The sequence below is a fragment of the Rutilus rutilus genome (genome assembly GCF_951802725.1).
Source record: "Rutilus rutilus genome assembly, chromosome: 11".
In the NCBI taxonomy this organism is placed as follows: Eukaryota; Metazoa; Chordata; class Actinopteri; order Cypriniformes; family Leuciscidae; genus Rutilus; species Rutilus rutilus.
The window spans coordinates 27,844,144-27,859,838 of NC_140216.1; the positions used below are offsets into that span (position 1 = coordinate 27,844,144).

Consider the following 15,695-nt stretch of genomic DNA (forward strand, 5'->3'; position numbering starts at 1 on the left):
CCCCTGGATTGACCCCCTGTGATTGACTGTTATAATTTCTCTCATTTCCAGGTCAAGGTGCTGTGCGTTGTGGTAATAGATGCGACATGATGTCACTTCCAAATGACCAATGAACATGTCTGACCAATTTGGTGAAATGTGAAACCGAATCTCATTGGCAGAATAAATGACATTTAAATTAAACAGCATCAGCACAATTCAATTGGTTTGGTAATAGCAAGGGAAAATAGAATGAAGTGATCTCCAAAAAATAAGTACTTTTTGACTATAAATAGAATTGTAAGGAGTAAAAAGTACTTTTTTTTCTTAAAAAATGTAATTAAGTAAAAGTAAAAGTACTGATGTACTTGTACTCAAGTAAAGTAAAAATCCCCAAAAATAATACTTAAGTACAGTAATCAAGTAAAATTACTCAAGTATTTTACACCTCTGAATATAGGTGTAGTAAACGGTGTGTGAAAATAAATGCAAAACAGCCTGTATAGTACACGAAAGTGCATTAAACTTGAAGCTGTTGAAGAAATAAAGCCAGCAGACACAACATTCAATAGCCTATCATCTGCAGAATGTTTTGCTTCACTTTTTTCTGACATGATCTGTCATTAACGCTGTAGGAAGCCAGGATAACATACGTTTTATTCTTGTGCACGCACTAAAACACAGATAGTTCTGTTCGTTGGTGGAAGAATGTGAACGTGCAGAACTGCTTTAGTTTCAGTGCGTGCGGATGGAATAAAACTATCCATGACATTTCTCTGCTGATTGTCTCTGCGCACTTCAACTCTCAGTGCCCTATCATACACTCGGAACAATGCGGCACCAGGTGCGATGCAAGTGTTTTTTGCTAGTTTCAGCCCGACGCAGTTATAATTTTCACGTCCTGCGCCACGTTGTTTAATAGCAAATGCATTTTGCGCCCATCTGTTCGCCCATGGCCGTGTGCAGGCGCATTGTTGGCGCGTTTCTATTTTGAGGCAACTGAAATAGACTGCGCCATTGACCAACAAAAACCTGGTCTAAAGTCAATGAGGCAGTATTTCATTTTTTTTGTTATTTAAAGAGCGCATTAGTAATATGCGCCTATAGGCGGGTGCACAACGCGCGTACACTCTGCTTACTACACACACAGGAATGCGCAGCAGCACACAAACAGGCCAAATATTAAAGGGGTGGTTGATTATGATTTCACTTTTCTAACTTTGTTAGTGTGTAATGTTGCTGTTTGAGCATAAACAACATCTGCAAAGTTACGATGCTCAAAGTTCAAAGCAAAGGGAGATTTTTGCTTTAAAGAAATTGTTTTTTAAGGACTACAACAAACGGCTGGAAGGGACTACATGAACTTCCTATCTGGGTAGTGACATCACCATCCCTAGAATTTACATAAACCCGCCCCTGGAACACAACAAAGGGGGTGAGTCCATGTTGAGAAGAGATGATAGGATTTGCTAACACACAAGCTGTTGAAGCTCCGCCCCCTTTGCCAGGAGCAGCAGCTCATTTGCATTTGAAGGGACACACTTCAAAAAGGGACAATTTTAACATGCTATATAAAAATATCTGTGGGGTATTTTGAGCTAAAACTTCACATACACATCAGAGGACATCAGAGACTTATTTTACATCTTGCAAAAAGGGGCATTATACCACCCCTTTAAAATATTTGTGCGAGCGCAACTGGCTTTTAAAGGGAATGGGAGACTCCGATTGGTTTATTGCACGTTATGCCCAAAACTCAACCATTACTCATTTAGATAATAGGGACAACCCTTTTAGACCATGCGCCGGGCGCGCCGACCATTTTTCCCGTCATTAAACTTGCAAAAGTGGATTTGGACACGCCCTAGCACGTGCGCCGTGCACTTTAGATCATGCGCTTAGATCGTTAAATTATAAGCATTTTAAATGACTTACAATTCAGTCCGAAGACTTCTCTGTGGTATGTTCTTGTTCAAAGTCTTTAAAAACACTATAAATCAAGCCTCCGTAGGCAGTTTTTGTAATCAATTAAATGTATTATAATTGGTTACTTTTCTTTTTATAATAAACAAAAATATAAAGGCAAATAAAACTATAATCCCGCTTTGAATCAAAGGTGTAATCAGCTCTGGGCTTCTTGTCCTCAGCTTTGGGGTGTCTTGTCCTCAGCTCTGTGGTTTCTTGTCCTCAGCTCTGGGTTTCTTGTCCTCAACTCTAGGCTTCTGGGCTTCTTGTCCTCAGCTCTGTGGTTTCTTGTCCTCCGCTCTGGGGTTTCTTGTCCTCCGCTCTGGACTTCTTGTCCTCAGTCCTTCTAGGTGTCGGGGGTTTAGTGACGTATCAGTATCCAAAGAGGCAATCAGCTCATCAGTCTTTTATACTGCTGTTGTTTCCCACTGAATTCAGGTTCTAATCTTCTTGATTGATGCAAGTTGTAACTTTCCCAAAGTTTCCAAGATCCTTCTCAAGGTCTTGCAGGTGCAAGCTCAACCAAGATGACTGATTTCATTTTAAGGTTCTAGGAGTAGAACCACAGTCTTGTGTGTCCTTGAGCACACACACACAAACGCACACACTTTGGCTTGTTTTAAACTTTATTTGGAGTACTTTTTTATTGCACAGTGCACATTTCTTAATATTAAGCCTAAAAGTGTTTTCATATCAATACTAGTAAGGATAGTAAGATCTCTGTATAATATCAATCTATAAATGCAAGATATATAAACTATACTTGCAATAGTTTCGTTTTAGCACAATCAAATAAGTATATCTTTAGTTGCACCTCAGTGTCACGCTGTAGGTGGTCGTTGAAGGCACAAGACGACGATGAGGGTAACAAACAGTGTTTATAACTAATAACTAACTCAGGCAGGACAGACACAACCACGTTCAACACAAACGAGAACCGACAAAGGACTGAACAGAACAGGTAGTATAAATACACAGGAGGAAACTAACTAGACACAGGTGTAGAAGGTAAACTAATCAGGGACTAATGAGCACAGGTGCAGACAATATATGACTTCATGGTGACACTCAGCACTACTACCGATTGACCAAAGTACATTAAGTACAAAATTAGTTGTTCCAATTTAGCAGACTTTAAGTATACCAATTTAGCATACTAAAAGTACAATTGCAGGGTATTTATATTAAGTTCATAAATATGTAAATGTATATGTAGTATACTTAGTATAAAATAAAAGTATTTCGAATACATTTTAGTATATTTATTTTTCACTTGGGGAGGCTTTATAGATACATAAACTAAACAGAGCATTACTGACAGACTCGAGAGGTGCTGCAATAATGTAAAATGTAAAAAAAAAAATACTTTATTCAAGCATCAAAACCTATTCTAGTAGACGCAAAAACAAAATCAAGACTTTGTAAAGGGGCTTTGTAAATGGGTCCTCCTTAAAGATAACACGCCCTTCAAGAAATCATGCTTTTAAAGCGTTAAATCTTTGCCATAATCTATTGTGATGTGTTGTTCATCGATAAAGAATCCTGTTGTCTAACTTGTGCCTGTCAGCCAACCAGCACTTATGAATTGTTACTCTTTTTTTTTATTCTCCCTTTTTTATTCTCCCCGTCAGTATTCTTTCACCTTTTTCTTTGCTCTCTCTTTCTGTTCTCTCAGCATCATTCTTTTCCCTGCCCTGTAAATATTTCTTATCATCTTTTTTCTCATATCTCGCTGCGTCTGACCTCCAACACGTACACTGTTATAAATGAGAGCCTAACTTTACTTTTGCTTATGTGAGCAGAACAATGCTCAGTAAAGTCGTTCAGCACCAAATGTCTGTTGTCTCGCCACATGCACGCTTCTCATAAATGCCAGCATTTAATAATGCTCATGTGCGTTAGTCTGGGGATTCAGAGATGAGGCTCACGAGCTGTCCTTCGAGAAACGTTTACAAGGCAGTGTTGCTGTATTCATTTATGATGCGTGGATGCTATTAATCTGTTTTGACACAATGACAGGGTAAAACAATAAAACAAGGCAAAAAAAAAAAAAAAAAATTATCCAGGCAGGAAATTGGTTATGCAATGAAATAGAAAGCTTCAACGGCTCTACATGTGAAAGGCATTGTTTTGTTTTTGTCTAAGATGCATGCAAGGTTTCTTATATATATACCGTACTTTGCAAAAGTCTTGGGCATGTTAGTATTTTCACACACAAAAAAAAAATGGTTTTAAGCCAGTTATTTAGATCACTGTAGTGTGTCAGTAGGAAATATCAGATTACATTTCCAAATATTCCTGCTAGGGCTGGGACGGTATGGATTTTTTCTTACCGCGGTTGAAAAGCAAGAAATTCCCGCGGTATTGCGGTAAACCGCTTTAAACCTCAACCCCCCTCCCCACCCTCCCCCAGTTTTTTTTTTCGGCGACGTTGCGGCTGGAACAACATACAAAGTGTGTCAATGATAATCTCAGGTAGTGTTTATGTGCTTTATTTAATGTTAAAAGCATGCAATGTGACTTTGAATATTGTTTAGTGCTCCAGCTTTGTAGCTGTAAAAGCAACAATGGATAATTCACCTCAGATCTTGAAATTAAACAAATGGAAACAAGAACGTTCAAACTGTGAACATACAAGTGTATTCTTTGACAAATATTGTTTTAGTAACTCAGTAGCCTATGTATTTTTAATAATGTTTATATGGTGTAATATTTGTGAATTTGATTATGTAGCCTACTTATCCATTTTCTTGCAAGTGCCGTCACGATTACTCTCTGGTGCTGTGCACTTGCCGCGACTCCGCGAGGGTTGACAAATGCGGCCTTCACGTGAGAGAATTCTGTTAAATAAGCACGTGCAATTAAAAGCTGAGGTCCTGCTTTTACTTTTTTTATTTATTTACAGTGCGGCTTGGACGCGGCGTCCGTCGAAAATAGACTAGGCGCCTATCTTTATCGAAGCGGCGCTGAGAGACGCTTCTGAAACGCGCCGCGTTGTGGCTGTTGTAAACACAAGCATTGACTAGAGTGGGCGCGATCAGCTCCGGCTCCGCGTCGCAGCCGTAACACGCCACAGAGTGTAAATAAGGGGTTATAGTCAATAGCCTACGAATGGAATGTTATTATGTGTCATGAAACAACTTGCGAAAGGTCGGATTTGTTCCATCTTTTGATGATAAGTTTTGTTTAGAAAACCTTGAATCCATGTAAGACACAATGTTATTAGACACAATCCATGTCATTAGAATCAATGAATCCATGTCATTAGACACAACGTGAACACATGTGAAGGCCCGTGTTTAAAATTTATTTATTTATTTTTTGCGGTGATGACGGTGACGAGCTCAGAGCCGCGGTAGGCGTCACGTGACCGCGGTATTGCGGTAATGCGGTAACCGTCCCAGCCCTAATTCCTGCCATTAATTGTAATAATCCAGTGAGATTTTTGTATGCACAAGGAGTCTGACAACAGTCAGTATGCTCCACACAGAGATCTGATCTCACCATCATCAAGTCTGTCTGTGTTTACAAGAAACTGAGACAGACTAAATCCAGAAGAACTGTGGCAACGTCTCCAAGACGGTTGAAGAAACTTATCTGCAAAGCTACCTTAAAAACTATGTGCAAGTGTACCGAGGACAAAAGCTGTTTTAAACGCAAAGGGTTGTCACACCAAACATTGATTTTATTTAGGTAATAGAAGTTAATTGATAAATAAAATCTATTTATGACATTATTTTTGAAAGCCTCCTCACTTTTAGTGCCTAAAACTTTTGGCTTTGTAGCTTTGCAGGTCGGTTTCTTCAAGCGTCTTGGAGACGTTGCCAAAGTTCTTTTGGATTTAGTCTGTCTCAGTTTCTTGTAATCACAGACAGACTCGATGATGGTGAGATCAGATCTCAGTGTGGAGCATACCGGCTGTTCTCAGACTCCTTGTGCATACAAAGATCTCACTGGATTATTACAATTAATGGCAAAATGAATGAAATGTAAACTGAAATTTTCTACTAACACACTACAGCAAAAGATATAAATAACTGGCTTAAAACCATTTTTGGGGGGGTGAATATACAAACGTGCATAAGACTTTTGCACAGTATTGTATAAATACAATGTACTATTCTTATTCAGCAAGGTTGCATTAAATTAATCAAAAGTGACAGTAAATATTCAAATACATTTTTCTTTTGAACTTTATATTCATGAAAGAATCCTGAAAAAATGTATGATTTCCACAACAACAACAAAAAAACTAAAAAAGCAGCAGAATGGTTTCCTATATTGATCATAATAAGAAATGTTTCTTGAGCGCCCGAACCAGCATTTTAAAGATTTATGAAGGATCATGGACAGGACACTTTCTACAAAGGTCGTTTTGGGGGACGGAAATTACTTTCTTGTATATAATCTGAATCAATTTCAAGCATTCAGTTGTTTTTGCTCAGATGTTTTGACCAAGCTGCATCAACTTCAGTTCCACTTAAAAAGATTTTGACTTTACAGGTTCTGTTTCAAGAGATCAAGAGTTAAAATAGAAAGAAACAGGAGGTGAAAACTGTTTCAGTGAACATAGCAGGGCATCTTTTAACCTGTTTTGTCCCCTTGCTGTTAATTAGAAATCTGTGCCAACATGGTCTCTGGTAAAACATCATACTAAAATCTTATGGGAGCATCTAGTTGAAAAAATGAATAACTGGTCACAATAAACATTAGTAGACTAATATTTTTGCTTGATGTTTGTGTTTGGAACAGACAGCAACTTCATCCTGGCCAATGCACAAGTGTCCAAAGGCTTCCCGATTGTGTACTGCTCGGATGGATTCTGTGAGCTCACTGGATTTGCCCGAACCGAGGTCATGCAGCAGAGCTGCGCATGCAAGTTTCTGTATGGGCCGGAGACCAACGAGAACATCATTCTTCACGTGGACTCTGCGCTCGAGGAACGGAGCGAGCTCAAGGAAGAGATAATGTTCTACAAAAAGACTGGTGAGAAAAAAAAACGTTAGATGATGCATTTAGCTGTTGGTGATTTAGCAATATTTGCAGTATTTCTTCATAACTGTAAAACTTAGAAGCAGTTCCACTGTGAAAGTAGACCAGTAATAATACATGGAAGGTTAAACTGATCCATTACTAGTAATAGCACATGGCGGTATTACAGCACACCTTTAAAAAGTGAAATCTCTAGCCATTGTTAGAAGCAGATGGTTTTATTAGAGTTGGTTGGCCAAAAGCACCAGAGAGACTCTAAAGTCGGATTACAAAATAAAGTCCAGCAGGTGTGCAAGTTTATTTGTGGAATTTACGATGACATTGAGAAGAATATACTACTACACAATGCCGTCGACTTTACAAATGCAAATTCTAGGATTCATTTTTCTTAATATGGCATATCTCACTCCCTTCCACACTTTATTCTTCCATTTAAGGGGCACTAATGGTAAATTTAGAGCTTGGAGAATGGATGTATTTCTCCCTTCGCTCGATATACCACCATAGGTACTGTGTTTTTGAGCAGTACCTGTACACACCATGTTTCATGAATATGGTAATCATTCAGTACTATAGTATACATCAAAGTACCATAGTATCTGCTGCTCCATGACACCACCATGGTACATTTCTGTAAGTGTAAAAAACACATTTCTGTAAGTGTTTTTAATAGTAATAATAATATTTTTAAATTATATTTATATAATATAATAATTCATAATACAAATATAATATTAAATGTATACAAAAAATATATATTTATATTATGTTTTATTCCTCCTGCTCCATATATTATATTGTATTGTACTGTATCATATCATATATCATATGATTTAGTTTGCTAAGGTCTTAGATCTTTAAATTCTGCTGCTGGGTTTTAACCTCGCTGTACCTTTTTCCTTGTGCTCATTCTCCTCTCCCCCTTTGTTCTGTATTGAATGGAACATCTCCAGCGCACTTGTTCTAGAGAGCGTTATTATTTCATCCCCTTTTCTTCTCCATAATGGTGAGGCTTTTTCGTGAGGAAATGAGAGATTTGACAAAGACTTCTCCAGCTGTGAGCAATCAGACGGAATTCCCCTAGAGGCTTCCAGTAACAGCTACTGGTGAAGAGAGAAACACACACACACACACACACACACACACACAAGTAAGCATACATATAAATGTCCTGCCGTACACCCACACCGCTCAATACAGACAGACAAACAAGCATTCACACACACACACCTACATGGGAATTGGGTACCATAATGGTGTTGCTCTTTTTGGATGTGCTGATCTTTTTTTGTTTCAGGTTTTTAACTCTTTAAATAGACTGGAAGTAATGTTTTGCCAAGTAAGGTAAAAATGTGCTTCCTGTGGTAACATTTAAATGAACTAGTTTTATTCAATTCGGAAAAACTATTTAAAGTCACTGTGAATTGCAACTTATTTTACTTCTATAATCTGACATATTCCCTTGACCAGAATTAGGTGCAAGTTTGCTAAAACAATGCTCAAGTAGTTAATGGTTGACATTATCCGATAGCCAGAGTGGCATTAGAGACATTATTAGAAAAGAAAAGACATTTCAGAGGTTCAGCAAGTTTTGATTTTGATTATGAAGACAATATTTTTTTCTTTGGAATAATGTGCACTGATGAACCCTTTCAAAATAACTCCAGGAATGTAAAAACAGTGTTTTGATGTCATATTGTCATGACTAAATCTACAACTGACTAATAGTTAATACACCACTGAAGGTGATTTAAGGGTCAGATCAGGTAGCAGTAGCACTTTTTACAGTGTGAATGCCCCCATAAACTTCACTTACATCATTAAGACTGTGTGTGTGTTTATGTATTTTGCCTCACTCAATTCTACTGCAGGTAGTGTGTTCTGGTGTCTGCTGGATATTGTGCCTATCAAGAATGAGAAAGGAGATGTTGTCCTCTTCCTCGCCTCTTTTAAAGACGTCACGGACACCAAAGCCAAATCCATACTTGAGGAGAAGAAAGGTTAGTACATGTGTGTTTGCATGGGTTTTTATTAAATCATTTTAACTTTTTACTATCATCATTTATTTTTGCTTATTTTTTATATATTTTTTTTGTTTAAATGCCTTTTTATATATACATTTTAATTGGTTTACACATGTCCTAGACCCAGACTTTAAATCTTAAAATATAAAAATGTCATACAAATATTATTACCGTTACTATCAAAAAATTCATTATATTTATAAAAAATGAGGAAAACCTAAACAAAGAGAGAAATAAACATAAATAAATGTATTATTTATTATGGAAAGTAATATAGACATTTTGCACACATTATGACCCTGATGTGGTGTCAATTTCATCACAATCAACAGTTTAGTGTACTTGGCTATCATGGAGACATCAGTGTACCAGTATAAAAAGGTATATGATTAAGTAAAACCAAAATTAAGGTACATATTTGTCAATATTTTTTAATAAAAAAATCCAATTATGCAAAAACATTGTGAACATTTCCATTACAGAATCCTGTTAAATACAACCCACAATTTGAGTTGTGGTGGAAATGACTTTTAGAAATGACAGATTTCTTCTGTGTGTGTGTGTGTGTGTGTGTGTGTGTGTATACTGTATATGTTTGAACATTGCTACTAGACAAATGTTTTAAGGATGTCCACAGGGTGAAACATGTCTATAGTGTAAGAAAAAACTTCACATGATCCTTTTTTGTTCTTGTCTTGTTAAGGTGAGGCATGATGACAAATACCTGTTTATTGTGTGATTGAGAACCGGGATCAGATTTTGGCCTCAAGCAGCAAAAGGAAACCATGTGGAGCAGGGAATCCCTGTGCAATGTGTTTTTTCACATTTTCGCCCTTTTGTTCCTTTCCTCAGAGAGCAACTCTCTCTCTCCCTCTCTGTTTTTCTTGTGACCTGTTCTGCCAGTAAATTGGGAGTTCATTTATTAGTATCTATAATAAGTGTTATGCCGCTGGACTCCCTGCTGACTACAGCCTTTTATGGATGAGTTTCTGTCGCCCCTCTCCTTCTCCGGCCCTGCAGGCTGAAGTGATCTCTATCCCTCTCCTAATAACCAGCTTCCCTGCTTTCTCTCTCTCTCTGTCTGTCTATCGCTCCATCCCTTCAGTCCTTCTACTCCTGCTTTGCTTTCCCTTGGTACCTTGTTCGGCAGGGTTGCAATGAGTGACATTTTTCCCCTGTTGCCCTCGGCAATTGAGACTGGCAGCCTGGCTGTCTGCTTGTTTCCTCAGCTGGCTGATTTAAAAATGCTACACGCTACACATTCATACACACATGCACACATACATTCATGGTCAGTATCCACAGAGACTCCACACATTTCATATGCTTTTGTCTCTGTCTCTACCGCTGTAACCATTGCACTACAATACTCCTGTTGGCACTTTTTCCTTGTTTCATTTTTATTTTTGCACAGTCGAAGCACATTCTTTATGTTGATTGGGAAAGATTGGAAAAGAAAATGAATGGAAAATGGAAATGGAAGTTTGGATTCATTTGTATTTCCTCTAAAGTTTTTTCAGAAGAGAAATATTTGTCCTTTGATCTCACCAGCTACGTTTAACAGCTTTGGTTTGTTTTCGTCTCAGGTTATAGTAATCCAGTGTGTTTTAATGTATTGTATTAAAATTTAATTTTTTCAGCAACTTAGCAGCAAAGTAATATGGTTTTGGATTAAGGGTCGATTTGTTCAGGTTATAGTAATGGATAGGTTTTTTTTTTTTTTAAGCCACTTGGCAGCCTAGTTTTTGGTTTTCAAATTAAGGGTCGAGTTGAAGTGTATTTTTATTTTTTTATAAAACATTTTTTATCAACAACTAGGGTGTTTGTATGGAAGCTTGTTTCTGCCACAGAATACATTTTTTTTAAAGATAATTTCAACTTCTTATCTCACAATTGTGAGTTTACATCTCGCAATTCTGATTATATCTATTACTGTTACATAAAGTCAGAATTGCGTGATATATAGTCGCAATTGCGTGTTATAAAGTCAGAATTATGACATCTTTTCTCAGAATTGTGAGATATAAACTCGCAATTGCGAGTTATAAAGTCCAATTCTAAGGAAAAAAAGACTGACTTATTCCTCAGAATTGCGAGTTTATATCTCACAATTCTGACTTCATAACACGCAATTGCAACTTTAAATCATGCAATTCTGACTTTATATCTCCCAATTGCGTGTTATAAAGTCAGAATTACGAGCTTATTTCTTGCAATTGTGAGTTTAAATCTCACAATTCTGACTTTATAACAGGCAATTGAGACTTTATATCACACAATTCTGACTTTGTATCACGCAATCCAGACTTTATAACTCGTAATTGCGACTTTATATCATGCAATTCTAAAAAGTCACAATTGCGAGATCGAGATGTAAACGCAATTGTGAGAAAAAAAGTCGCAATTAAAATTTTTTTTTTATTCTGTGGCGGAAACAAACTTCCATAGGTTTGGCTTTACAAAACAATCTAGACAGAAAGTGTTTCAGTTGAAAATACATCACCACAGGACACCGAGGAAACGGCATTTGTCAGACCATTTCAGGTAAACTTTCAGCTGTAGTCTAGGATGTCCCCTTGACAGACTGTTTTAGTTCAAGACCTCAAAGACTAAAATAAATGAACCTACTGCAGTATTTAGCAGTCACTCGATCAGTTGAAACAGATGTTTTCAATATGGGAATGAAAACATTCTGATAGCAGAGCCCCAACTTGTGGAAACCACTGGTGTAAAGCAGGTCACCAGCATAAAGGAAGTTATTCTTGTTTCACACCAGCTTTTGTGTAACAGCAGCATGGAGGGCAATAGAAGGAAAACGGGCCACTTTGAGTAAACCTGCACTCAATAAAAGCGGCAAGCACTATTTGCATGGAAGTATTGATAGAAAATCTCTGCTTTTCTTCACAAAGTTACAAAAACATTCACAGAATGATAAGCTACATTTTCTTCCACCAATTTTGGCTGGTACATAAAAAAAAAATATGTAAGAATTCAAGTTGTTAGGGGATGATGGTTTAGATTTTTCTTTGTTACTTCACCATATATAATAATTATGTGTTACAAAGGTCATCCACTACATTGTATTTTTAGTGGACTTAAAAGTTAATTTAGTGGAAGATTAGTAATGCCTTTTACTCCGAATGCAGTTAGGTTTTTCAATGAAGTTGTGTAATTTTTTGTATGTATTGATTGTTGTTTTTTTTTAATGTTTATTTGTCTATCTGTGGTGTCTGTAATGTGCAATGGTGGCGAACGAGTTTCCCCTTACGGGGATTAATTACGTTTTTCTAATCTAATCTAATATATTAGAGGAACATTGCCCCATTTTTCAGAGTCTTACTTTATTTCAAGTATTGTTGTAATACAAGCTCAAGTCAATGTAATGCTACAAAGGTTGAGTTGTTCATGTAGTAATAATTTTTATAATTCTTTTTATTAGGGCCCGAGCACCGATGGTGTGAGGACCCTCTTGGAATTGCTCTGTTTATTATTAGGGCCCAAGCCCTGAAAGGGCGAAGGCCCTATTGTTTCCGGTAGGATTATTAGGGCCCAAGCCCTGAAAGGGCGCAGAGCCCTATTGTTTTCGTTAGGATTATTATTAGGGCCCAAGCCCTGAAAGGGCGAAGGCCCTATTGTTTTCGTTAGGATTATTATTAGGGCCCAAGCCCTGAAAGGGCGAAGGCCCTATTGTTTTCGGTAGGATTATTTATTATTATTAGGGCCCAAGCCCTGAAAGGGCGAAGGCCCTATTGTTTTCGGTAGGATTATTTATTATTAGGGCCCAAGCCCTGAAAGGGCGAAGGCCCTATTGTTTTCGGTAGGATTATTTATTATTATTAGGGCCCAAGCCCTGAAAGGGCGAAGGCCCTATTGTTTCCGGTAGGATTATTTATTATTAGGGCCCAAGCCCTGAAAGGGCGAAGGCCCTATTGTTTTCGTTAGGATTATTATTATTATTATTATTATTATTATTGTTCAAGGGTTCGGGGGCTTTTGGGGCCTTTAACGTGCTCAAAAACTCATGAAACTTTGCACACAGGTCAGAAGCTGCGGCCATTAGGGCCGGGCTGAAGATGGTACCTGGGCGTGGCAGGGGGGCTCGACAGCGCCCCCTTGAATGGGGTCCGAGTGCGGTCCGAAAACTTGGTCCATATACCAAACACTCTTGCATGAATTAATATGAAACTCGGTACACATATAGATCTTATTGGGCTGAACAACTTTCGTGCTCTAAGTTTTACGCCAGCCCAACAGGAAGTCGGCTATTATGGGTTGTTTGGAAAACGCATGCTGTGGAATTTGATGTACTCCTCCTAGGAAATTCATCCATTCGCCTCAAAACTCGGTGTGCATGAAGTCAAGACATTGAGGATGATAAATTGCGGACAGATTTTTGATATCTCGAACGGTTTGGCCAAGGCGAGGAAACGAATTTATGGCGAATAATGGGACACAGGAAGTGTATTATAACTTCTGCATACATTGACTGATCTTGATAAAACTTCAGCAGTGTGTTCGTGGTCAGAGGCCGATCACATTGATGTGACTATTGTGAGTCAAAGTTATAGCGCCACCAACTGGCAGCAGGAAGTGTGTCACTTTCAAAATGCTTTGAAATCACCCTCTTATTTTTACCCGATTTGCTTCAAACTTTATGTGTATAATGTAAACACTGGGCAGATGTAGACCTGTGAAAGGATTTTTGATATCTTTAATACTGTTGCCATGGCAAAGCTTCAAACTTTAATATTCTTTTTTGATGCTTTTGAGACTCTTAACATACTTGAAATTGGATGAAACTCGACAGACACATCACATTTATTAGCCCGTAGACATGTGCAAAGTTTCAGAAACGGGCGTGGTGAGGGGCTCAGTAGCGCCACCTTTAGTCATAAATGGGGCGGTTAGTTTTATCAACAGCAACAAAACTTGGTATGTGTATTGTTCTCATCAAGACGGACAACTTTCTAATTGACATTAACCATCTCCGACCAACAGGAAGAGAGATATTTTGGTTTGAATGTGGATTTTCTGAAGAATTTTCTCTCCCTCTCTCTGTGTCTCTGTGTGTGTGAGGGGAGGGGGGATTTGAATATTGCTTTTATATTGTTAATCAAGGTTTCAGGGGCTTTTGGGGTCCTTAACGTGCTCAAAAACTCTTGAAACTTTGCACACAAGTCAGAACCCACGGCCATCAGGGCCGGGCTGAAGCTGGTACCCGGGCGTGGCTGGGGGGCTCAACAGCGCCCCCTTGAACGGGGTTCTAAAACTTGATCCATATATCAAACACGCTCGCATGAATTAATATGAAACTCGGTACACATATAGATCTCATCGGGCCGAACAACTTTACCCCGGTCAAGTTTTACGCCAGCCCAACAGGAAGTCGGCTATTATGGGTTGTTTGGAAAACGCTTGCTGTGGAATGTGAAATACTCCTCCTAGAAAATTCACCGTGTCCCCTTCAAACTCGGTGTGCATGTAGTCAAGACTTTGAGGATGCTAAATTGCGGACGGATTTTTGATATCTCGAACGGTTTGGCTGTGGCGAGGAATCGAATTTATGGCGAGAAAAGAGAAACACGGAAGTGGAATAACTTCTGCATACATTAACTGATCTTGATGAAACTTCAGCAGTGTGTTCGTGGTAAGAGGCCGGTCAGATGGATGTAGCTATTGTGAGTCAAAGTTATAGCGCCACCAACTGGCAGCAGGAAGTGTGTCACTTTCAACATGCTTTTGACAAAAGTGGGGGGGTTACTTTTAACTACAGTAAAGAAAAAATTGTTTCTATATTGTACTCATCAAGCCGGACAACTTTCTAATTTACATTCAATAGCTCTGGCCATCAGGAAGTCAGATATTTTGGTCTGAATGTGAATTTTTTTGCAAAATCAGCCTCTGAATTTTTAGCCACTCCTCTTAAACTATTTATTTTATTCGTACCAAACTTTTTCAACATGATGAAACTACATTAAATATGCTAAATTGTGAATGGATAATAAATATCTCAAACGGTTTTGCTATGGCGAGGGATTAAAGTAAAAATCTTCTAAAAATGTAATTATATACCATTTATTTCTATATAAAAGTATACAAATATCACAACTAAACCCATTTTATTCTGTTTTTGCAATTCAAGAAGAATGAAAAAGTAAAAAACAGGCTATTTAGTGCTATTTGGTTCAACAAAAAAGCAAACATAGGGCTACACTGCCCTCTTGTGTCCAAAAGGACATCAAAATAGTATATAAAACTTTTTACCAGGTAGGCCAATATTGTATTTAAATATACATTTATTAGGTATGTGTCTGAAGATATTTTCCCACCGGTTAATCGACGTGTGACACGAGTGGGTGCTTTTAAATCGCTAATATAATAGTGAAAGAAAAATAATGATAATGTTGCACACACAAATCACACACATGTGGGAAAGAATGATGCTTTTAAACAACACTAAACCGCCATTAGGTGTCGCCAGGCATCCATCTTAATAAGCGAGTCATTGATTCGTTCGTTCAAACGATTCGTTCGAATGAGTCGATCATGATTAAGACAGATGTTTATGGATTGATCATTCAATCTTTGAGTCAACCGATTCGTTAAAAATGCTGAATCGTTCAGTTATGAGAAAACACGTGATGCTGAAACAGAACAAAAACAGTCAACATTGCATCCAAAATGTAAGTGACTTAATTGTAACTGTTTATTAACCTGTTGTATGAAATCTAGGGG

The 15,695-nt window shown here is 37.9% G+C and overlaps 1 protein-coding gene across 1 annotated transcript in view; it reads left to right on the forward strand.

The window, feature by feature from the left end:
* Window positions 1-15,695, forward strand: part of kcnh8 (potassium voltage-gated channel, subfamily H (eag-related), member 8) — a gene marked incomplete at its 3' end in the record, with an annotated part of 119,382 nt that overhangs the window by 14,980 nt on the left and 88,707 nt on the right. Inside the window, exons 2-3 of the mRNA XM_084424257.1 lie at window positions 6,697-6,930; window positions 8,808-8,936. Coding sequence (XP_084280383.1) covers window positions 6,697-6,930; window positions 8,808-8,936 — 363 coding nt within the window. The remainder of the gene's footprint in view (window positions 1-6,696; window positions 6,931-8,807; window positions 8,937-15,695) is intronic.